This window comes from Onychostruthus taczanowskii, unplaced genomic scaffold (assembly GCF_017590055.1).
Source record: "Onychostruthus taczanowskii isolate IOZ18803 unplaced genomic scaffold, ASM1759005v1 scaffold38, whole genome shotgun sequence".
Taxonomy (NCBI): domain Eukaryota; kingdom Metazoa; phylum Chordata; class Aves; order Passeriformes; family Passeridae; genus Onychostruthus; species Onychostruthus taczanowskii.
The window spans coordinates 4,944,479-4,970,777 of NW_024501237.1; the positions used below are offsets into that span (position 1 = coordinate 4,944,479).

At 39.9% G+C, this 26,299-nt stretch overlaps 1 protein-coding gene across 5 annotated transcripts in view; it reads right to left on the bottom strand.

Annotated features, from left to right (window-relative positions):
* NR3C2 (nuclear receptor subfamily 3 group C member 2) overlaps positions 1-26,299 on the bottom strand; it is a 190,781-nt gene that overhangs the window by 79,206 nt on the left and 85,276 nt on the right. For all 5 annotated transcript variants that reach the window (XM_041412013.1, XM_041412011.1, XM_041412012.1 and 2 more), the window contains one exon: positions 562-701. In XM_041412013.1, coding sequence (XP_041267947.1) covers positions 562-701 — 140 coding nt within the window. The remainder of the gene's footprint in view (positions 1-561; positions 702-26,299) is intronic.

Genomic DNA, 26,299 nt, shown 5'->3' on the forward strand with positions numbered 1-26,299 from the left:
AGATAAATAGATTGATAGACATTACACGAAGTCTTGACTTCAGTGACGCACAAGCCCTCCAGGTCTATTTAACAGAGAGCTAAATCCTTATTGCCATCAGAAGTAGATTTAATGATCACAGAAGAAATTAATCACACCTCACACTGCCTCACTCAGTGCACAAGCTGGACACCATATTAAGAACCTATTCCCTAAAAACCTTCTAGTTTTTTTTTCATGAAGATAGCTACTTACTGATTTATCTCCTACTTCATCTGTGGTTGTAAGAACATTTATTCGTCAGCAAAGACTTCCAAAAACCTACACGGTATTTATGCACTTCGCATGCCATGAACTCTTATTATCAGATATTAAAAACATTTTATCCACTTGAAGAAGTTGCTTACAAAGCCTGTAAAGATCACTCAACATTTTTTTTTCATGTTAACAACACAGAATTTTACCAACAGCAGAAAACACATGGGAAAATTTATATATGCATATATATATTTCTTTAAAAAAAAACCCAAAGAATAGATTTTTGTCTTTGGTGTTGATATTTTTTGGCTTGTGTTTTCTTACCTTCTACTGCTCTCTTGAAGAAAACTTTACAGCTGCCACATGTAACCACCCCATAATGACATCCAGATGCTTCATCTCCACACACCAAACACACTTTGGAAGGTCTTGAAGATCCAGTTGATACACTTCTCAATGAAGAGCTGGAGTGAAAACAATCAAACAAAACAAAACAGATATGAATATTTCAAATCACACCAGCCATAATACAAAGTTCAATTAAGAATTTATAACAGGTATATTGCTCAAGGCTCCTAACAATTAGGAAACCACAACACTTTCTGGCAGTGTCTAGCTGAATACATGAATTGCTTTAATTACTAAGTGCAATATTTTTATTGTCTGTTTTAAATCACCCATAATATATCAATGTTAATGTGAGAAGTTACCACAAGGGCAGTGGAATTTATTGGTAGCAGATGATTAAAACTGAAAATAAAAAACAAACTAACTAACAAACAATTCTGGCAGCAACCTGGCAGCTATATATTTTCTGTTTCTTTATTTGTTTGAAGCCTTCACAGCTAAGGAGTACCTGTGGGGAAAGCTCTAAGGCCATTTGATGAAGTAGTGCAGCAAGCTGGTATGTACTCCCCTGTCTGTGCTCCTGCCTACCACTGCAGTAGCTCATGAGATTATTTCTGATATTCCTGCAATTTAGCAGCTTACTTCCCATGTAGTTCTGAAGCCTCTGTACATTCTGCAAGTGCAGAAGATCTTCCCATATGCCTGTAGGTGCCAGAAAAGCAGCACTGGAGGTTCAGACCATCCTCAAGTTTGGTAGAGCAATGCACTTTGCAAGCCTGCTCCAATCATCTACCTCTGTCTTAAACTACAGGGACCCTTTAGGAAACATTTTCCACTGGCAACTCTCAAGGACAATACTTTTCAAAAACAAGTCACATTTCCTGACCCTGTGAGTTTCCTCCCTCCCTTCTTCCCCCAGGAACTGGAAATGCCACCCTAATGCAGTGGGCATGCTTGGAGAAACATGCCAGATCCTGAAGGAGAGGAAAGCTTTGGATCCCTCCCATGTCTCCATGGGGCTGGAGAGAGTATCTCCTTCCACACAGCCTCTCTTCTCCAGGTAAACATGACCGCTTGCATTTCTTACATGTTATCTCTCTGAACGCTGCCAAACAAGTACAAAAACAACCCTGAAAGACTTCCCACCAGTAGGACAATTATCAGGTAGTTCAAACTGCAGGTCACAGGCTATTTGTCCATCAGCCACTGGGAAATGAAGTCCACAGGTAGTCCTAATTCAAATATAAGCTAATGAGCTTGCTTAAGAAATCTCAAGTATGAACTCTTTGCCTTTTTCCAAATTTCTAACTTGCTTTAAAGAAGTGTGCAGAGTCCAAGTGATTTATCTAGCGGACACAGTTCAAATGTCACTCCAAATGAAGGGCCACAGCTCCCCAGGCCTACAGCTTTACTGCAACATCAAATCTAAATGTCTGCTTAAATGAGAGGGTTCAGATGTTAATCAAAATGTTCCAAACAGTATTCATTCCTGCTCTTGTCTGCTCACTAGTCTGTTAGATTTACTAGTTTTAGTCCTTGTACTATTTATACTCTCATTACATAACATCACACTACTTGATAATTGCTAGGTGATGGCATTAGCTCATCTGTTAAGAGAGAAAGCCTCACCAAATCCATGTTAAAATAAGTTCTGCATGCTCCAGTCTCAGTCATACCTGCACACACTGCATTAATTTATCCTCAGGAAAAGTTACTTTTCCAGGATTTGCCAAGGCTGTGCTGGTATTCAGCTCTGATGTGTTAAGGCAAAGAAAGGGACTTTCTCCCTCCAGCACGTTCCACACTGCATGAAAAAATTAGACCTCCCATTAAACAAAATCCTTCAAAAGGTGTCTGCTTTCTAGAGAAAATTCCAATAACCTGGAAAACTCACCTTGAAAATTCTCTTTCTTTCATTGCAAACATCAGTATTTTGCCTGAGAAGGAAAATATTTCAATTCTGACATAAAACCAAAATGTCTCAGGGGATTTTTAATTTTGATGTTGTGTGTTCCCATTTCTTCGTAAGACTGGCAAAAACTTTCCTAGTCTTTCTACTCTGAAAGAGGTCAGTGTATTTTTTTTTAATATCTAAAAAAGAGGTAATTTTATTAGAGAGCTTTTCCTGTAGAGAAATGGAGGTTTCCAGGGTGTCACAGCAGTGTGCATGACTTTTATTTTTATATATACACGCACATGCTTCTCTATATATACATACTGCATATATATATATGTAATTATGTATTATTTTTAGTTGAAAATAAATTGTCATGTAGGATTTGCAGAAGGTGGGAGAACCTTTTTTTAGATACAAGCTACCCTACAAAATTGCACTTTCACAGAATTATTAGGTTAAAAAAAAGTCAGCAAAGACAAATTAAGACACCAGTTGATCCACAACTATTATTAAATGCCTACCTAAGACGCAATCTATAGCATATTTTATACAGTGCTCCTCTCTACTGAAGACTTGAGTACAACTGGAAGGTACAGCCTGAATACAAAGTAGGTATTCAGCTACTCAGCCACAGCATCACAGTTGGAAGCTTAACATTCTGGAATTAAATCAAATTAACTCATTCTTTTATTCAGTTTACAAGTGGAATACATTAAAACACAGATGAGGGATTTTCATTCTTAACAGGAGCATCAAACATGGAATTGTTCTCAAATACTTTATTGCAAAGAAACATTGATATTTGCTGTTGGTACTTCAATCTCCTCCAAATTGTGCCAGCTCTGGCCATGATTGCCTTCAATGAACAATGTTTGGCTTTTTAAAAAAATCTTATGTTCTCTTTCACCCATATTTGTGTAATTCCTCACACAAAGGTAAAGTGGTGCAAATAATAAAAGGCTGAGCCCAAAAATATGCTCAAATCACAAGCTAAACTTCAGGATAACTCATTCTCTCCATGGAAGCTTTTCTTTCCAAACAAGGCACACAAAGATGGTTGTACCTTTTTTCCTCCTAAATCTCTCTTTTCAGGTTGTCATCCCTTTCCTCAGTGACCACTGTGAAAAATATGTGACTGATGAAGAACCTACCCCTTGGCCTTTATTTCAAGGCCAGACATCCGGTGTGGATGAATAAAAAGAAACTTCATTTATTCATCACTTTCATTAAACCAATTCTTTTTATTAATCATTATAGCCCTTTATTCTATACTATGCACAGGCAGAAAAACTGCACTAAACCCCTCACACTGAAATTAGTTCTCATGCATGCTCCAAGTTAAATATTTCCTTTGCATTAATTTTCCACATCAACATGCTGTAAATTTTTGGCCAGTAAAATGCTTAATATAAACTGGCATATGGGAAAAGTTATAGCCAGGTAACACTTAATAAGCAAAATATCAGCATTAAAGTCAGTTGATTATAACAGAGATATCTACATTAAGTTAATTTTTGCTCTTTTTTTTTTGGAGTGAAGTTTGATTTTTTTGCTCCAGATGAGAAGTTTAGTTACAATACTCCAAGTTAGTTAAGTAACAAGTCATTCTCTCTTCTGGAATATCTAAGAGTTGATCCATGTAAGAATGAATACCATAAAAATATTAGAAACTTTACAATTGACTCCCTGGAAGATAATTAGCCTAGTGCCAAATATCTATTTGAATGACATGCTAAATCTAATGGCATATGTGGGCCACAGCAGGTTTCAATCTTAAATTCAGACTGAGTGAAAACACTGTATTTCCCCAAAGCTAAATCAGAGCCTACACCCTATGGCTCTGATATTTAACATGGTTTTTAAAAAAACTTTTACACACAGACTGTTGTTGAAGCAGGTCATTCCTTGTGGGATGCAAGCTAGTTTCAATATAAACTCCCAACTGAAAACACCAGAAATGTGAAATAGTGCCAAAGAGCTGGCTACTCATTCTCATTTTCAGAAGCCAGTGGCTCCCATAGGTTAGTCAGGTGTTGTTGCTTTCATGCTTCTCTCATTATTTCTAATACAATGACAAGAATAGGCAAACACACTCCCAACACCCCTCTCATAAAACTCCACAGGATTCAAAGAGAAATCTACCAAAGCATATTTTATCCCAATGCTGTTACAGCCAAGGGCAGCACAGAGGGTCTAACAATGCCAAATGTATCTCCTAAATGATTTGTAAAATGGTTGCTTCAAAGGCTCCAGTAACATTTGTCACATTGCAGGGTATGTGATTGAGAATAAGCCTGATTTATTATCCCTAACAGTGCAAATGCTGGCAGTTAAATGCTGACCTTGACTAGCCATTGCCATCAAGCTCATTTGTGTCTCTCAGAGTTGGCTTTAGTAATAGTTGTATGGAGAATTAATTAGAAATAACAGATTTTGTAAAGAAGAGTCAATAAACCCACAGATAATCCAGCATTTTAAAAGCTGATTATATAGGTTATTATGCTTTTCGAACCAGATGTCATACAGGAGCAGAGTTTAAACAAATGATGCCTCTCTGATGATAAAACGAAGCACTCCAAAGAAGCATAAGCCACAATATGTATTCCAAAGTAATTTGTTCCAAACCTTTTTATTATTATGAGATCTAGATGAGTCCTTTTTAATTCCACATCATTGACTTTTCTTTTTAATACTGAAATTTTCTGGCAGTAAAACAAACAGAAGGAACTCAGGTATGCCTCAATAAATAAAGGTATGCAAAAACAAAGGTAAAAATAATTTGAGATTATAGAATCATATTTTTACCATAAGAAGGAAAAAAAGTAACTGTAAGAGGAAGAATAATCAGGATATTCAAGATGCAGAGGCTGCCAGCAGTTTACTTCTACCCTCTCATTTCATTTCTGAAGGGGTATAATCTCCCTGGAGTCATCTTCTGCTGGGAACTAGCACCTAAAAACATGATAGTCAACTCTGCACTTGGAAATACTGCAAATAACCTACCTGTGGCCCAAAACAAGAGCTGGGTATTCCCCTTCTCTTAGCAGCTCTTCCAGTACCTTTTTTTCTCTGACTCTTTGTTCCCTCAGTAGTAGACAGCACAGAAACCATTTCCTCTTCATATTACCTCCATTATTTTTGTGCATGTCCACATAGTAACAATAATTTCACTGCCCAAGATAATGCTATTACTCCTTTACAGTGTGACATACTGGCCAAAACCTGTCCAGCAGATTATTTATTAAACCAATTCACTCACAATGATGGTAGTCACAACCTCCCCCAGTGCCATGTATCATCTCCCAGATTCTGCTCCATGCTGCCTGCTTTAATTGTCAATACTGATGTTACCAGCATCAGTTTGTGTTGTATAACCTGAATTTTTAAAGAGCATCACTGTAGGAAGGAACCCTGGCTCTCTCCTACAAGAACTTGAATAAAGCAGATTAGCAGGCTGGAAAATGGTATTTCTTAAATGTCAGAGTATATAAACCAATCTTCTTGTCAGCAGACCAAGAAAGCACAGAGAAGTGAAAAGGCGCAGAGATGAAATGATCAGAATTTTGGAGAAGGCAGTCACGTGGGACCCCGGAACACTGAGCTAAGGAAGACCTGCTGGAACCCAAACACCCCTGAGCCTCAGCAGCAACACTTCCAGAGCAGGCAGAGCAACATTTACCCTCTTTGGAGGGTGTATTTTAAAAAAAATTTAAAAAACAAAAACAAACAAACAACAAACCCCAACAAAGAGAATTCAGTAGCTGTGATATTACATTTAAATTAGTGGTCAGTCTCAATTAGTTATTTAGGTTTTGTTTTTTTTTAAAGCACAGAGCTTTTGTATTTCAAGACAGAAGCCCTTCAATTCTTTGAACTTCAAACACTACAATCTTAAGAAATGCTTAGTATGATGGAACATGTAGGAATTAGAAAGGAAGTGCATTTAGTTAGGAAAAAGCAAGCTGAGAGCCTGGATGGTGTTTCTCCTCAGCAGCCCCAGCTTTCCCTTGAAGTTACTTTATTTAGCAATGCCTAAGGGTCACACATCACACTTTCATACCTGGATCTTAATTATGATAACAAGCAAACTCTGACATGCACTAATAGAAAAGGCTCCAACCTTTTTTCCAAGCCCCACCAAATCTAAAAAGATGCACTTAGGTTTTAAAAAAAGCATTTAAGTTCCAGTGTTTATTCGGCAAATAGAATCTGTGCTGCAGTCAAAGTGAACAGGTTCCTGTATTTAGCTTAACCTTAAGGCATATGTTGATTTTACAAAATGAAGCAAGTGTGCTATGCTCCTTCAGTTCCCATTTACCTTAGTGGATGCTGACAGGACTCAGCACTTTCCTCCATCCAGCCGTAAACCTTGACTTTTCCTTGACCTCCTCTACTGAAATATTTTGGTAGCAACTATAGTTGGCAGTCCAAATTTTACCTCCAAATAATTGGTTGACTACAGAAAAATATAAACTTAAGCATCAACAAAAGTGTGTTCTGATGGACTGAAAGTGAGGAGCACTTACTTCCTAGGGAAATAAAACTAATTTTTACCCAGTAATTTAGTGATCAGAGAAGTATAACATCCTCCTACTTCTCTTCTGCAATGCACTTTTCTCCTCTAACTGCTGTCACAACCTACCAAGACACAACTGCCCCAGGGAAATAAAATTTCCTTGCTCTGCAGGTTTTTCAGTACATAGATATAGTTATCTATTGAAATTGAATGGTTAACCTAAAAGGGGAGTTTCCTACCAGGATTAAGCCTTTGGCTTTGGAAGGCAGAGAACTCCAGTGAGCCTCACAGTGCATTTTCTCTAACTTTTCATATTTGGCCCACTTATAGAATTAGTGCAGTTTAAATGCATGCAATGCTGGTGTTTGTGCTGCTGATTATAAATTGCTATGTATAGCAAGATAAGGCAGGAACAGTTTATCTGGAAAATTATCTGGTTAATTATTGAAAGTCTGCTTAAGGGGGCAGGGAGTACATTTAACTCTTTATTTTCCTTCACCTGCTCACCTGCCCTAACTAGGAGGAGACACACAGCTTGGAAGATCCAATTTTTCATAGCACCATGTCATTTTCCACTACTGAAAGCTATGTGAGCCATTATGCACCCTGGTAACTCTCCTACCAGGGCACAGTAGTGTTTACCTGGTGAGGCTCTGCTGCCTTCTCAGTCAGAAACATTTTAAAGCTGCATAAAATGCCATGATTCAAGTGAGGCTCACTTGCTGATGGGGGCACCAGTGGGAAATCACAACCATGAGGAATTTCAAGCAAGACAAGACTGCACAAGTACATTGCTCTGCTACTGAAAGCTTCCAAGACAAAGAAAACTGAATGAGCAAGGGAGAAAAATGCATAAAGAAGGCAAATGCAGGGAGATGCTACCAGTAATAAAAGCAGCTCTTTAAAATGCCTCCTTTTAAAAGTAGGCTCTCAACTTTAGTTGAAGTTCTTCCCTCAGAGTCTAAACAAGCAACTCCTAAAAACACCCTCCTTTGTTTGAAAGCTTATTTTATGAAACCCTTATTACATCAACCTGAAATGACATTGATGACCAGAGTATTGACTGTTAATGACCTTAAGAAATGTCATTCTGCTGCAGACAAAAATCTACCTGGTATGCCTGGCAACAGCTTGGCCCCAAAAGTACTAAAAGAATAACTGTATTAAAACTATTAGTTTACAACAGAAGCACTTGGTCCAGTTGGACATACTTTCCTATTACCAACTGTTTGCTTTGACTTCTGAGTGCATGACATGCTTACAGAGAAAGCTACCACACCATTAATACCCTAACCACAACATAAAAAGTTTACAAGAGTTCCATAATCAAATAAATTTTTTTCAAAATTAAATTATTTCATAACAGCAAAAAGTAAACTGAACTGCCATCCACTGTCTACTGGGGATTAAAATACCACAATAGAAAAACCTCCAGAGCAACCATGAAACCATAGGGAAAAAATGCACCAAAGCACAAAAAAAGGTTACCATGGGAACAAAGGCTATTTTCCAACTTGTCACATAATAGCCCCAGTATGGCAGACCTTTACTCATAAGAGCAATCCCACAGGCTTAGGAAGGCAACATGTATAATTACTGCTTGATCTGAAAAAATCCAAGGGGAAAATGGAGTGGTGGGTTTGGTCTTTTAACGCCCTTATGCCCGCATCTGCCCCCATCCACCAAGACAAAATTATGGTGGATGTTGAAAGGGTATTGGAATTATAGCACTAGTGTTTGTTATATTAAAATACCACACTGGAACAGAAAAGAGAAGTAGGAAGGTCTGCACACCAATCTAAACTTCCTAAACAGGACGCAGAGGAGAATGAAAAGCAACAGGCAGCTCACAGTATCACTCAGTATGAAGCGCCAACACAGAACTCAGTGCTAAGACTCCAGCCCCTGAGTCTTAGCAGAGAAATTCCTGACAATAACAGACTTGAGTATCCTGCAAGATGCAGGGAATTCTGTGAATACTTGTAAAAGGAAGATTGGAAAAAAATAAATAAACCCCCTAAAATGATCTCACTAATCAAAAAAGTAATAATCCCTAGTAAGATTAGGCACAGGTATTAATATTTTACTGGAAGTTTCCAGTTTGGCACTGGCTTCAGATGATACGGTGAGAAACAAACTCCAACATTACCATCATCTCTGATCAACAGGTATTTTAAAAGACTAATAGTCACATTATTTTGAAACATCTGTCAACTTCTAAAACCACTATTTGAAATAATGATGGCTTCCTTTTCACTTTCCTTTTTCCATTTTTAGGAAATTCAACCTGTTTGTGTTTTAATGCATGTCACTATTACTTGATACATGAAACAGGATGACTCTTGTAGCTCTGGGTATACAGATATGGAGGTAGTTTGTAAATTTGTTTTTTCCACCATCCTGGTCTCATGGCCCAAACCAAACACCTTCCTAAAAGTAGAAGATAGGATTTCCACATCTATCTTTACTAATCCTGTCTTGCCTAAAGTATCACTTTCCTTCCCAGTCTCTCTGGCTCTCAGGATGCTTACCAACAGTTTGCAATTGGATCCCCTCCAGCAATCATGATTCCAGTCCAACCTGTGAATTTTGTCACAGGTGAAACAGCCTTCTCCAGCTTCATAAATGCTTTTAAAATCTGTGATGATTAGCAGAGCACACAAGCAAGCAGCAGCTCCAGTTCAGACAGGGACATCACTTCCCACTTGTCCCACCTCCACTTACAGTGACAATTTGCAGAGATCCTTACTCTTGTATTTACCCCAAGGTAAGTTCACTCCTGTTGGTGGTGATATTGTCAACTGCCACATTTACTTGCACACTTCAAGTTCTTCTGTTTTCCCTTGCCTGTCGTTTATGTGAAGGGTCAGGCAGTGTGAGCCAAAAGAGAGATATATAAATGAGTATTCAACAGCCCCATTTCCCATCCTATTCCTGTGGAAGGAATACAGATATTCTTTTCCATACTTCTTCCAATTTAGGAAGTCAGGTAAGTTGACAATGGGCAGGGTGGAGAGAAGACAAATGCAAGTCACTCATCTTTGTAGTGCCTTCCTCTCTTCATTTGCTTGCAAAAGGGCTTGTCTTGAAATAGACACAGAGAAAAAGAAGGTTTAAACTCATCATCACCATTTAGAAAGCCACTGCATACTTGTACCCATGAGTGCAATTAGGAAGACAGTATATCCAGAGCATCTGATCCCACACTCCACATATACATAACCTGAATGTGTGCAAATGCACCGACTACACTCATGCTGTACAGCCTTCAGGGTGACTTACAATTTTCAATTTCACATAACCCTTGGATTTATGTATAATAATACCTATTTTGGGCACCTGGAAACTATGTTAGAGGAGCAGTTTAGATGATAGAACATCTAAACATCAGATCAAACATGCAGTTATTCAAAGTTTGGCATAAAAGCAAAGAATTTTGAGCAGAAATACTATTGAATCTTGCAAGAAACAGTTTCAGAAACTAGATGCACAGTTAACATTCCAGAATCTCTTTTAAAATCAACAATAATTACATAATAGGAAACCTCTGCTCCTATTAACTAAATAAAAACTCTATTGATAGCTCCTCAAAGTAGAAGGTAAAATCAATGGCATCTGTTTTAAAAATGTTCTAAACCCCAAGTCCTTTCAACTCCCCTTCCTCTATTTTCACAGCAAGTATAACCACTGACATGTAATACAGCTATACTGTATTAAGTAACCATAAATTTTAACTTTTAAATCAATTAAAATACTCCTCCATTATATGTCAGAGTGACAAGTAATAGCCTGCTGAGTGCCATGGAAAATTTTGGTCAAATAGCAGATGAAGGCTGCAATCACTGACTGATACCTAGAGCAAAGGCTTTTGGTAATTCTCCCACAAGAAATCACAATTGCTGACAAAGTTCAAATTTGTCTTGACAGGATTGTCAAGGCAAACTAGAAACGTTCACAATTGCAAGTCAAAGAATTCATTTTTATTCAGCTGAAATTCACTCTACTGCTCACATACTAATGATACACAGGACTGTACCTACCACTCTCTCCAGCTGAGCAGCTGAAACCCAGATAGCAAAGACCACAGGAAAATGGGAGCACTAAGCAAAGCACAGACCAGGAGAGTTATGTTCAACAACTAACACAGCCCCACTCATCTCCTAAATCCTCTGCTACATCCTGCCAGAACTCTCTTGCAATGTATAGCAGGCCTTGATTTTGGAAGGCAGCTTGCATTTAACTTCAGTGGGAATAAGAGCTGGTACAATAATTAAAAATACCACCATCCCTCCCATGTCAGAAAAAGGATGTTTAACTTTTAATGCACAAAAGCACACTACTGTAGAGGCAGACAGATTTTATAAGTGCGCATAACGAAGTGCTTATGCATAAATTTATACAAGTTATACAAAAATCAAGGTGTATAGCAGAGTGAGCAAACATTATTACCTGCTAATCCATCACACCCCCCCCTCCCCCAGAACTCACTTACGCAGCCTGTTTGTGGCACAAACTTTCAATTTCCTTTAGCAAGAACTGCAGTATTTGCATTCATTGTTATACCACAAATATTATTACTCACTGACAAAACGGGTCCCACACAGACCCAATTAAAACCAAAGAACCTGGTGACACATTCTTTGCTTCATTAAGCAGTATCATCAAATCACTGAATGGACTGGGTTGGAAGGGACCCTGGGACTCATCTAGTGCCAACCTCCTGCCATGGGCAAGGGCACTTTCCACTAGACCACATTGCTGAAACCCCATTTAACCTGGCTTTGAATTTCTGCCTATTCTAAAGCAATCTGTTTCCCTCCCCCCCACCCCGCCCTGCCTCCTGTAGCCACCAAAATTATTTCTGTTAAAAACAGGTGTGCAATACGCAGAATAAGCACTTGGGGAAGAAAGATGACTCAACAAAGAGTAAGCTTTGAGCACCCATGGTTTCAAATGTTGCAGCAACCAGAGCATAACTCAGTTTTAGCACACAGCTGGAGGATCCAAGAAGTCCCCATCTGCACACCTTCAGGCTTCAGACCACTTCACCCCTGCAGCTCCTGACATGGCAGACCACTGCTGTCACAAAGAGGAGAAACCTAGAGCTTCCTATTTCTATATTTATTTTTCATGTTCCTAAAGAACGTACACAAAATAAAGAGCAGCGCTCTAAAGTGTATAAAAATGCTTTGCTATTTAAAAAAAATTATTGTCATTCACAAGAATAATGAAACTTTGTTTCCTGGGTCTTTCTCCCTCCTGCTTGCAACATTTAACAGGATAAAAACACCAACTAGCCCCTTTCCTCTAGTGGGGGCACTAACTGGGTGCCTTTCCTCCTTCCAGTCACTTATTTTAATGGAACCGGTAAGAGATAACAGCTAAAATGGAATGGCTGTAATAGCTACCCACTGTCAAATTTAGTTGGAGTTGGCTGACATTCAAAACTTATTAGGTGGGAACACACAGATAGCTCAGTTACATAAAGATCTCCTTAGGCTCTGTCTAGGGGTCTGCTGGACTTGCTACTGTAAACCAGGAACTTTTTGCAGCATGTTATCTGTTATCAGATACTCATCTGATTCACCTGTTCTTGCTTGTTTTCCCCAAATAAAGAGTTCCACTTTTGCATTTGTCTATAGATGTCTAGTTATCGGATTTGCAAAAGCTTAACCACACTGGAGAGCACTATTGTCTTTTTTTGTGGTTTTGGACTCCAAATGTGGACTTTCCTTGAAGACACCTTTGCAGTATTTCCTGGACTTTCCTCAGAGCCACTCTGATTTTAATGAGCCCAAACAAAGCAGCTTCAGTACACTGTCCATACCTTCCCTTGCAAATCTGTATCTGTGCTCCTGCATCTACAAAAACAGTGTTTCTAAGCTACTTAAACACACTTGCAAGAACTTGCCAAACCCTTTTCCAGGCTTTTTACACCAGCAAGGACTCAAAAGACAGTTCAAGAGGAACTCACTAATGCTTGAGAGAAGTGAGGCTGTTATCCAAATTTCACAGTCATACAGAGGAATTTTAATAAAAGTAAATGCATACCAAGCACTTGTTTGAAGTTCAACGCTTCTTTCATTCCAGAAACACTGCTTTAATCTCACAAATGCTGCTCTGCCTTTTGTTACCCTCGCTGGTGACTGTGTTGTCAAGTGCAGCAGCGCTCAGGCAACTTGCTGCAGGAGCAGCACAAATTGCCTACAAATGTCAAGCCCATGAACGTCTCCCAGCAGAGCGAGGCTGAAACAGCACCTCAAGTTTGCCTCACACAAGTGCTCAGGCCAACTTGTTTGGCAGAATAACGTGGGGAGTCAGTCCCTCCTGCTCTCAGCCCTTCAGAAACCAACTGCAGTGGCTGGCAGAGAGCAGCAGGCTGCAGGTCATCGGCTGCACAACCTTGGACAAGATGCAAAATGTTGGAAATTCCCCCAACCCTGCGACACAGGGTGCAGTTTCCCCTAGCACAGTCACCAAACAGGTCAAGAAGCAGCCCTGCCTACAAGATACCAAGGTGGGTCAGGGCAGGGATGAAGCCTTGTGCTCGTCTCAAGGAGGAAAGCTGTGATGCTTTGCCCCAGCTGAAAGTACACACCAGAGCTGCCTACTCAACTGCTTGCCCAAACAGCTGATTTTGCTGAAGCCTGAAGAAACCCTTGAGATTAATGGTATTACAGGCTTTGGTTTTCTTGACAAAGAAAATATACAGGCCTTTATTCTCAGCTTTTCTGAGATTTCCTTGGCTGAAAAAATGCATTAACTGTTCCTCAACCAAGCTAAACCTCCAGTCAGATGACCATTATTCCAGCAAAGGTAGAAGTTTCTTTTTCCTGCAAGAAGCGAATGAATACATCATTTTCCAAGGCATGAGCTCTATTCTTTTTTGTAGAGTTGAATGTCTGCATGCTTGAACTCCTGAGGAATCATCTGCTTGTCCTTGATGCCTGCAAACAGTCTTGCCTTTGTCAGGCCGGGTGGTGCTCTCTGACCAGAAGAACCCCAAATGCCTCTACTGCTCTTCTCTGTAGCATTTACAGGACAGTCAGAAGTAGCTTGCGCTGTTTTGCTGCCTGCTGGTCTTGGCTGGGTAGGTCAGAAACCTGCATTTAATGCTTTATTAAAGATGACACATAGAAATTTTAATAAACTGGTGAAGTGCTCACTTCATTGATTTGACTTTTCCTTGCAGCTGGTTCTCAGCATTTGACCATCTTGACAATGGACTGGTGCAACACCGCTGAATTTACAGCCACAGACCCTCACATGTGTACTTAGCCTTTACTGCCATTACAGTTTCAGCTTAAACTAATGGCAACTCCTCCTACTGCCTCAAATTTCTGCAGGAACTGCATAGGCAGCTACAACAAATTCAAATTCACAGTGGCCACAGTGAAAACAGAGCTGGCAAACATCACTGTGAGAGGTCCTTAGAAACACTGGTCCCACCTGGCAGCAAAAGGTACAACAACTGCACAAAAATTCAGGGAAAGAACAGAGTAACAGCGGCTTTTATAAATATTGTAGATACTGCTTAAAGCACAATCCACAAATAATGCAACTGCCCATGCTCCTTAAGGCATTTAGCATCTATTTTAAAGTTACTATGGTTGCATGAAAAGAAAAAAAACCCACCCAACAAACTATGATATGAAGAGAGCCTAAGTCCATGAATGAATATTGATAAACTGCTGATCGTGATGCACCATAATTATTCTTAGAGCATGAGGTCACAATCCTAAATTATGAAACTGCTGAAATAATATTTTTAAAGTTTCATCTTTCCCTTATGCATAAAAATCTCTGCTAAGCCTGCAAAATCTTGACCTCAAATGTAAGGACATTATGCTACTTTAATAAATTATATAGAAGGCTTGACTTGTGATCAAGAAAATATTAAGGCTTGGGTTATTATATTTTTCATTATTTCTTTGTTCATTAAACCTGAAGAGCTTTCATTAAGAATGGAGAGTAATTCAATTCACTGACACATTACTAACAAAACATGATATACATATTTAAATTCCAATGCTGCAAAAGAGATGACAGGGATAAACTGGACAGTTGAAATCCAGATGATACAGAAGAAAACCAGAACCTTACATAAAGAGAAAAGGCTTCAACATTTTAACTTACTCCAAATTTATTCCAATAGGCATTATGCCTTGAAAAGATGAAGTTCACAGAAAAAAAATACAGATTACTTTGGATACTGTTGTCTTGAGCAAATGAACTTCAAGTCTATACTTAATTAGAAGTAGATGGCAAATTTTGTTGGTGTCTCCTATTCCTGTTGAAAATCTGACATCTTGCTCCTATTGCTGATAAGGCTGCAGTGTCCTGTCTGCACGACTGAGAAGTTCCCCACCAAGGCTGTTACTCAAGTACACAAGTTGAGCCATGGTTCCAATTAACTATTTATGAGCTGTTCCACTGCTCTAGAAAAAGTGCACTATCAGAAAAAACCTGCTCATTAGAAAGCAGCCTGTTAAGGTATTTTTAAATATAACAGTGCAATTTCAGTAGACACATGCACATTACTTTTTAAGGAGGAAAGAAACCAAAGCATTTTCCTCTGGAGTTGAGTGGTTTAAAATTTTAATGAAGAAAGGTTTTAGGATTGGTATTGTAAGAAACAAGGTCTCGTTGACAGAAATGTAGTTAAGATAATCCTGCAAATCTTTCCCATTATATTATTTCTGTACCCTTTTACCCTAGGCATGCATATGCTTACAATAAGTCTGAAGACTGGCAGGGAAAAAAAGGGACTCCTCCTGTAAGGGAATTTCTGCCACAGCTTCCTTTTATATCCCCAAAACTGCTGGAAATAACCACACTCCAAAGCTGAAATTCCTCTCTCAAATGGAGCAAAATTTCAATAATTTAAGTGAATAAGTGGCAAAATTATTCTCTTCTGATTATGCTAAGCAGATGGGGAGATGTGGGGGAGAATATGGCAAACCTATCCCAGTCAATCAACTCTGTCAACCACTCTAAACTTCAGAGTGCTCTGGGGTGCTCTGGCTATTACTGATAGCACAGAAAGACTACATCCAACACTTCTGTGTTCTACAGTCCTCAAGTCTTTCAAGACATTCACACAGGTAAAACAATCACTACTACCTGAAGCCGTGTCCTTCGTTCCCACTCTTCTGCAATTTCCTTATTCAAAGCACCCCAGAAGCCACCTTACCTAATGCTCTACGAGGCAGAGATATTTTGGACAAACCACAAAAAATACTTTGTAACTAAATTATCAGATTGATGGGTGACACCAAAGCACGACCTGTCAAACGGTTAATCAACTTCACCTTTTAAATTACTGTCTACCCGGTTGTTTCAAATGCATGTCACTTTGTTAGTCCAAATGAACTTGTAGCTTAAAATACTCCTGCATCCCACACATTTGTTCCTGGAAAGTAACGTGATGGACCCCATCTGAAATTCCGTCTGGCATGTTTACCTGTCTCAAGCCCTCCCTTTACTTTGAAGCATCCTCCCCCCTGCTGTGAGTCCATCAGAACAACATTTTCCTGCAACAGAGCACGTGAATATCCATCACCTGCATGAGGACATGTTAGGCAGAGAAATCAGTAAGTGGAAAACCTTGTTGTAAATTGCTGACACCTCGATGTTCATTTACTGCTCACACTTGATCTTAACATTCGCCCACTGGCCAGATCTCCAAGGATGACTCCAGTGATCCAACACCTCACCAGTTTACTTCTGTATATTAATGTTGACAGCCCAACAGCCCTCTTTTCCCTCTCTCTCTCACCTCCCTTCTCTATGCCCTCATAAACAATGACACCTAAAAATAAAATGCAATGTGAGAACAACAAAGGGCAATAGTGAGACTTAGCCCTGCAGCAGAGCCAAAGTATGACATTTTCAGCTGCTGCATGCTGCTAACTCCAAACCTGTTAGGGCCAACTTCAAAACTGTCTCAGATTAAATGCAGAAACATAATTCTGAGCTGCTCCAGTGTTCTGTTTCAGTTCGCTGCCAGCCTACAGAGGGGAGCTAACAGAGGACAAATGACATGCATGAAAAATAATGATCTTCCCCCACCACAAATCTCCTGAATTCTCTGCAATGGATGTACATGAAATACAGGAGAGGTCATATAGGTACCCACTGAAAGAAAAATATAATAAAACAGTAGTAATAATAATAACAGTAGTAGTAATAATAATAATTTGCTCTTGGTTTTCCTAATAAGACAAAATCAGTGTTGAGCTGTGTGATCAGCATCTTAGCGTACTACCATTGATACAGTTTTTCTTTTCCTATATTTTCTAATAATCTTCCAGCCCTTCGCCTTTCAGCTGAAGGCAACCTCTTCGCACTTTATGCATCATGGAGCCAAAATGGATACAAAAATGTTTAACAATGATCGCCTAAAATCTCTTGGGAGAAGAGAGGGAAAAGACAAGAAGAAAGAAATTAAGGAGTATATTTAGTCTTATCTCTTACTATTTTACCATAACATGGTGGGAGGGGGAAGAAAAGGAGAAAGTCTAATTTAGTGGTCTGAATGATATTTTGGTAGCTCTACATGCTTCCAAGGCTACTTCTAAAGAAAGTTTTATGCATATGCAAGTCTGTTCATGGAAAGGTACCATATGCTTATAATCAATTATCCTTTATACAATGCATACTTCATGAAATTTGTATGGTCGTCTTTTTTTTTTTTTCTCTCCCTTCCCTAACAGTGAGATTCACAGATCTGGAAGGATGTTAAACACAAAATCTGCAAAAGTTCATGACAGTCTATGGCAAAACTCCATTTTACTTTGGATTAAACATATTTGGTGACTTTCCAAGCAAGCCCATCACTAGTGCACAAATGGGACTTTACTGGCTCCCCAGGAGAGAGATATCACTTGTTGGCTCTGTGTGTGCTCCCTGAAGATATTTGTGTAAGAATTGACAAGGATGTTATCGTGATACACAGGATCTGCAAGTGCTAGAAGTTGAATGTGCTCAACTGAGACAGGGATTGAATGTCCCATTCAAGAGTTATGAGAACTGCCTGCAGTGCTATGCAAATTCTGCTGCAAATCCATCTATGAATTGAAACAGGCAAAAAGCCCTCCCCTTCACTGGATATTTACTTGCTTTTATAGCTAATATTCCAACTATTTGAGGAGACTTTACAAACTGCCAACAATTCTTCACTCTCTTTCCATCTCCCTATTATGGCTATGGATGATACATAAAAGCTTTTAAGACTTTTTCCTCAGTTTTTGGTCAGTATCTGTTAATTACTTCAGCTTGAACTGGCCCTTCTGCAGTGTTACAGCATAATTGAAGCATTAAACTTCAATATGTTAAGGAGACCAGAGGAGTTACATATACTTTTTACTTCTAAGCTTTCACTTCAAGAGTTTTTCTCTTGCGACTGCCTTAGTTTGTATTCCCTTCCTTATTTTGTCAAGCTTTTCTCTCAAGATTCAGACATTTTCTTCCACCCTTCTGCATGCTAAACACATCTTCGGGTAGGATTTAAAGGGCTCAGATGTCAGGTATGTAAACTATTTTCCTTTAAGAACAGAATTGGCACATTAGGCTGTTTCAAAGCTAAGTGCATTTGAGGCTGAAACTTGCCTTTGAGTTTTATTCTAATTTATCAACAATGACATCTTGATAATCTTGGCTTTGGTGAAATAAGAAATGTTGCATTCATTTACTAATTACTTTTTTGCTCAAGTATGTCATCATGGAATTTGAATTTACTGCATATATTCATATTATATGTTCATATATTTTTCAATAGTTTCCCAGGTTTCTTCTAGTCTTTTTTTCATCTAAATACAAAACTTGGAGCTTGTTTTATCTCCTCCCAACTCAATCAAAAATTATATATGCAATGCCTGCACTAAAGTAAAAATACTGGTTTTGGCATTTGTGGTTGTCTGCTGAAGCTGACTCCGGTGTATATCCCAACCAGTTTATCCCAGACCTTTATTCAGACTAAAGTGACTGTGTAATCATCCATAATTCAGAAGCAGCACCTGTTTGGTTTGTACTAACAGCTCGATACTTAAGTAAACTCTTCGAAGATAGAGCCAGCAAAAATACCCTGCACTAGCAAATCCTAGACTGGTGGAACTCAGATTGGTTTCAGTAAATTATGCCAGTATTTTACTTCCAAAAAAAAAATATAATGAACAGGGTAATTTCCAGACAAGATGTTCAAAATTTATATATATATATATATATAAACCCCAATTATCAAAAAATATGCTTAGAAAAGTTAAGATATCAGTTTTGTTAAAACAAGAAAGACAACTCCCATCCCAGCATGATTTTTACCTCTTCCTAAATGTTTCCTCAATTCCCAACAGAGCACATCCAAGACTAACACCTAGTCACCATGGTGGGCATTGCTTTTCAGGCAACCATGCAGAAAGCAGTTATGCAGTATTTGAATAAATATGCAACATTCAACACAGTGCCAATTCTTCACCATTCCCATTTTTTAATGATAAATGCAAAGACACTACACAGACCAACACATGCAAACCTCAAAAATCTACCTTGGATAGTCAAGGGACATTTTTGGGAATGAAGACTAGCAGCTCAGCTTTCTGACACAAATCAAGGTCGAAATTCTGCAAACTTGCTTACTACAAAGCAGGAATTGAAGGTTCATAAAGCCAGACAAACCAGTTTTGGTTCTACCACAACAACTCTGTAGGCAGCCATGGTAACACAGGAGCACTGCCCCCCCTGAGCTCTAGGAATACCCCGTAGCACTGGCCAGTCAGAGCACAAAGGAGGCTGGTGAGCCAAATTTTCCAAGTGACTTGTGTAATCAGTGAGGGAGCCAAGGTTTTTTAGCATCATCTCTTATCACAAATGTAAGTCACCTCAAGCCTGGAGCAGCTTATACCAAGTTAAAAGGCCAGTCCAGAAGCTGAGGACACCAGGCTGGATGGAATACCATAAGGATGCCTTGGTACCAGAGGCCACAAGGGTCTTGGAAGTTGGTTCCACATGACCAAGCTGTCACATGCACAACAAAGGCTGCTTTGCCTTTAGTGTCTCAGGTTCAGTGATCATGGCCAGACTCTATAAGTACAAATTTATATAATTAAAACCCTTATTATAACAACAAACAAAAGTATGTACATATATATGAGATACAGTTCCATACTTTGCTGGGTGTTTTTAATGCATAGCACCATTTTACTTCTAGGTCTTGGAACTGGGAAAATATAACATACTAAAAAAGTAAATATGGAGACAGGTGGAACACAGCAGTATTTCCTTTTTGTTACTGGTTTCCTTGAAGATTAATACTGGACACAAGCCCTTAAATCAACTTAATTCTATGCTACTTATAAATTTAATGCTGCCTCCTTACTGCATAAATAATGATCTGATTAAGTGGCTATAAAATATGGACTCTGTTTTCTCCTCTTTTTTTTTTTTCCCCTCTAACCTCTATCTTGAAACAGACCACTGAGACATCAAACAGAGAGACAGCAATGAAATGTCACAAGGAACTTTTACTGACACAAAAACCCACACATCCACCAGAATCTACCTTCCTAAGGTCTGAGAGCTATCAGATACCCTGACAGTGACATGCTCCCACCTCACCAGATATTAACTAAATAATACTTTAAAAAAGAGAAATTAAAAAAAAAAAATCAACCTTTAAGCATACTGGGAAAGTCCCAGGCTGGCCATTTCAAGGAACAACAAAAATCAACCTACCAACATGTTCTTGGGGAAACACAAAGTAAGACCAGGAAGTCAAACAAACTATGTGACAGAACCGTTTCCCTCTGTGAAGCACTTCTGAATTCCAAAGAGCCAACATTTCCGTATGTCAAATGGATACAACTTCTGTTATCAGTCCTTTGAGATAGCATAAGCCATTGGTATAGTTAAGAATAGGAACAGAATCCAAAGTCATCCATTCTACAACAATATTAGAAATCTTCTGCAAGGATTCTTATTTCTATTCATCAGCTAAAGAAATTGACAGATAAATCTTGAGCTCTTTTTAATAAAATCTCCAGGGACATTTCCATTTCTGGTTTGTGGTGATGTGAATTTGCCCTGACTCTACTTTGGGTACTCTGGTTTCTGAGCCTCAGAATTAAAAAGCTATTGATTATAACCAAATTGAATATTCAATTTGAACATGGAAAATTTTACTTTTACAGGGACTGTCAGCACAATCAACCTCAAATCTCTGCCTCTGCAGCTGCTCTCTGCTATGGGACCAACCACTGCTTACAGGAGAGTGGTGCAGCTGTGGCATCACGGAGGTGAGCAGCGTAAACAAGTGTATAATCTCAGATGACACAATCCAGTAGCTGGATGGGCAGGAAAGTCTTGCCTTCACAGCCTTAAAGACCAGAGTCTCACCAAGAGCCATGATACAATTTCTGACAAAATCAAGGTGGGCCAGAAATCCACCTCATGACTGACACAGCATCCCAGAGCAGCTACTGGGCTGCACCACAATTAAGTCCTTCCCTTAAAGCAACTCCCAGCCACAAAACCAGAGCAGGAACATGTGCAATGGTCAAGCAAGCAGCCAGGAGGCACACACACTCCTGACAGAAATTTTATGCTCAAAAAGGGGCATTTTATTGCAATTGGGCAAAAAGAAGCTTAAATATAGCAAACTGCACATATTTCCCACTCTCCCCACCCCCCCACCCCCCCCCATGATCAAGGGAATAGATTTTTAACTTAAATTTCAGTTATACTGCCCCTTTCATACTGCAATGTTTTCTGGTTCAGAGCTGGAGAATGAAAACAAACAAACAAAAGCATCACAAAAACCAAAAGCAGAAACTGAAACCAGAAATTGCTTCCAGGATACAAGTTTCTTTAAAGCAGACAGTGTTGGTTGAAGCTAGGGAATAGTTAAGCACTAATTATAATTTACAGTATGTAAAGAGGAACTGTAATAACTGTACATCTGGGCAGTGGGCTGAAGTGGCAGAAATTATGTTTTATTCCCTCTCTTCCACACTCAAGGACATAGTAGCTGGCATTTAAGAGCATGCAGAAAGGTAAGCACATGCAGTGTGACACAGCTTGTATGTGAACTACATCCAAGATTTTTTAAAATTATATATATGTATATATACACATATATATATATATATACACACACACACACACAATATACAGATAAGTCACCAAATAAATTATCTGCAAAGTTTGCTTCTCCATTGAAGGCACAGGCTGTCACTGCTGGGAGCCAGAAGATGAATGCCATTAAGATGCAGACTGCAGTACAACTGGCCAAGAGGCAGGAGATTCATGGAGGCCCCCTGCATCTGAATTGTAATGTGCTGGTACACAGCTCTCCATAAGATTATTGAATTACTGAGTTACCCTTACTGACATCCCTGTCCAGCCACCTGCCCTGCTATGGATAGCAGATGATACAGCTGAAAGAATTCAAAAGAAAGAACAAAACCCCTAAAAACCTCATGAAAACTAGCATTTGATATGTGCTCAGATTGAATACAGGTTCTACAGCTACAACTGCAAAACTCCATAAAATGTTAAACATAATATATTAACTATTCCCACCACCATTTTTGCATTAAACTTTGCAGCAAAGCAACAGCAGTGGAACAGCAGCTACAACTAAAGTTGCCAAACAACTCTCCTTTTACTGATACAAATTTTTTTCTCTATTTACTTTGCTTGAATCTAAGCATTAACATTTTACAGCATGGGTGTGTTTCAGGCCAAAAGAATCCGTGTTTTAAGAAAAATGCCATAGATGTTTCTGAAAAAGCAAAGTGAAGGGAGAACACTGTTTGGACAGTATTCATATTTCCTACAATTGATCCTTTGAGAACCAGTATTTCCATGTTTTAGCGGACAGACTTGGAATTAACCTTGGAGCCGGACGCGATGCTTTTTCCAGTGGAGGGAAAATCCACTCAAACCCACCTAAAAGCAATGTTTGCATGCACTTGGGAGCGGTTTGCAGTACTTGGCAGCAGCATTCCCTCCATTTTAGCTGCACTGAGCAAGCTGCAGACAAGGGCTGAGCAAAGTTCACTCTCCTCCCTCCCTCCCTTTGCACAGATCTCATTCTTCCTGTGAGTGGCTGCACCTGAACTGAGGTGAAGGACACTGGAACCCCACCTCACCTCTGCAAACACCTTGCTACAAATACAGACTGCAAAGGGAGGGAAGGTCCCAACCCAAACACAAAGAGACCAGAACAGGCAGCACAATTCTATTTACTTGAAGCTGCTGAGATACAAGTGGTTGTAAACAGAGGATTACAAGGAGAAGGGTGAGGTGGAAATGTGCCAGCAGCAGTAGAAAGGAGGAGACCGACCGTTGAGAAGAGCAGCAAAAGAGCTCTGCAGCAATGTGGGTAAAAATACAAACTTATTTAGAACAGAGTACGAGATGAGGCAGAGTGGTGAAGACTCCAGAACATCACAAATATATCCCGGTGCCTTACTGCTACTTACGGCCTCTTTCTACACAGCAAGACTGTCAGCAGAAGCAGCAAGGTTCATTTTAAAGGGTCAGTGAGCTATGTGGGTGGTAACACTCTTCCATGAAATGGAATTCACTCCACCTGCTTTCTTAAGAGGTCTCAGAAGTACCTGTGACTGTAAAGCTTTGTGACCGTATACAATCTTACCTATTACAACTCTGCTTTGTGCACAGGCTGAACAGAAAATTTGGAAAAGAAAATTCATGTATATTCTGTAACTGAAAAAAAAAAATTTATCATTAGGAAGGAGAGCGTGCCTCCTTCATTTCAGAAACCCAAACAAGGCTGGAAAGTTTTGGCAGAAAATGACCAATCCATCTAAGAAAGTACAATATCACCATGAAGAATTGAATTTATCATAACTTTTCCACATTTGCTATATAACAATACTTTTCATGCAAACATATGCTTTTGCCAAAGACTTCTCTCGCTTTTATCTTTGAACTGTGAAAAGACTCCAAAAAGCTGTGTGAGCCAATAGCCCACATTTAAGGCAATTTGCAAACCGTGCACCGAGTTCATTAATGCTGACAATCCAACAAACAACATAGCCTTTGAATGGCCACGTTGATCCCAACTTTCAGCAATTAAACTCCATTTACATCCTTCAAAAACGCTTACAGGAGACAGCGCTTACACCTTTACACATGTGGAGTCATCGCAAGCGCACAGTCCAGAGGAATTCACGGCTCGCTCACAGCCCCCCGAGCTGCTGGGATTACTTTGGACGTGGTTCTCTCTGGCTGTGCCGTGTGAAAGGAGAGGCGAGGAGAGAGCAGGCCAGAGCAAACACGGTGTGCTCCACACAGGCAGGACCAGGAATGGGAAGCACGTGGCTCCTGAACATCAGGGTGCACAAACAGTTCCCCTCCCGGAATGGTAACAGTGCTGTAGAGGTGGCAGCACTCACGAGGAACAACCAAAGGGGAGGTGACAGGAGCTGGAAGAGGGGAACCACTGTCACCCTGCCTGCTTCCCCTCTCCTCCTCAAAGTTTGAAAACTGCCTTGTCTTCACAAGGCATGATCCCTTAGATCCAGCAAAGAAGATCGCAGAAAAAAGCCCGTTTATACTCAAACCAGTTAATACTCTGATTTTTAAGTAGGACTTTAAATATCTTTTAAACATTTACTAATACTAGATTCTCCATAGGACTTTTGCATCTATACTTTAAGTATTATGAAATATAAATTAAGTTCACAATCTAGTATTTTTGTCATGGGAATGGTTCTCAAGTTTCTAGGCTTAGCAGATGGTCGATAACAGATTTCGCTATTTCCTGTTTTTCCCCCATTTTCTTGGATTTCAGCAACAGAATAGATCTTTTCCTGAGCAATCTGTTCAGTTTGATTGCGTGTCTTTTCTGAATTATATCCAGTACTTATTTTTCTTTTGTAGTACCCCCCCTCCACCATGCCCCTTCTCTGAAAGCTGGAAGTTCTCTTTGGTTTGTAGCTGCTGGACAAGAATAAAAGAACACCTCAGATGAAGTAGGCAAAACGTATGCTGACTTCCACGCTGCTTTTCTCGAGTTGTTTCTATTATGCAAATTACTCTCAACAAGCCACATGCACACCACCACAATTCCTGACCTGCAAGTTTGTTTTTGCAGAATCAGAACTCGCTTCTGTTTCTGCTCCAACACATTGTCCAAGTTTCAGGATTCCTCTGCAGAGTTACTACAAGTTATCTCCATACACACATTACAGGTAGGTGCACAATTCCTACATAACAAATTAAAAAATTCTCTACTTCAGAACAAATCTACCTCCTGCCTTGAAACTACCTCTGCCCCCAGAGAGAGGACAGGGATGCTTTCTCTGCCTTCCCTGCTCCCTCCACATCAAGGTACATCTGCACTCCAAGGTTCACTCTCACAACAGTGGCTGTTTCCTGCTCTGCAACTGAGATGTGACGGAGAGGAACACATTCAGCAGATTTATAAAAAGTTTGAATGGCTCTTGAGAACAGTTATCCACTGGCCTCCCTGCTGCCATAAAGGGAAATGCTCCCAGCACCGCGACAAGAGAGGAAAATCCCAGGTTCCCTAGCTCTTTAAGCCAATGCAATAAATCAGGAGTTACATAACTTCTTTTCTTCCCCCTCCTAAAAATACATTCCTAGCCTGAAACATAATTATTAAGTCTGAAAAAATGAAATTATGTTTCCATGGTTTTTACTAGCTCTCAGGCTGAAACATGGTGGCCTTCAGAAGAAGCCCTGCTGCGGGGAAGCAGGAAGGTTACAGAGGCAAAAGCATTCCACCAGGATGGAGGAAGATGCACAGCACCCAGAGCTGAGGATCGTGCAAAGACGAGTGCTGGCTTTTATATGAAATGCTGCGGTCCCACTGCTCCCCTAGGTCTGGGGGACCTGCTCCCCTCGCTGGGGTGGCACAGCAAACATGCACACAGTCTGCTCCATGGCTGGCTGGGTTTCAGAGGAGACGATCCACCCTGGACCCAGTGCTCACTCTGATCACCAGGGGCAGAGGATGTGGCCCAAGGGCCCCGGGGGTGGGTGCTGTACCCACAGCAGACACATCCCTTCTGGCCCTAGAGGGGCCCATGGGTCTCCACAGGTACCTGCAAGCTGCAAACAAGGTCATCTCCAGAAGCTCCTGCTCTCTGAGCACAGATGGAGGCACTCCAAGAGCAAAATACTATTTCTGGCTGGCCAGCTTGGGCTGCAGTTGCCTGTCCCAGCCGAGATGAGGCACAGCCCTTTGCTGCCAGCCCTGGGAACAGGTGCTGCTCCTAAGGAGAACCAGCAGCAACCCTGGCTGCCAGCACCGA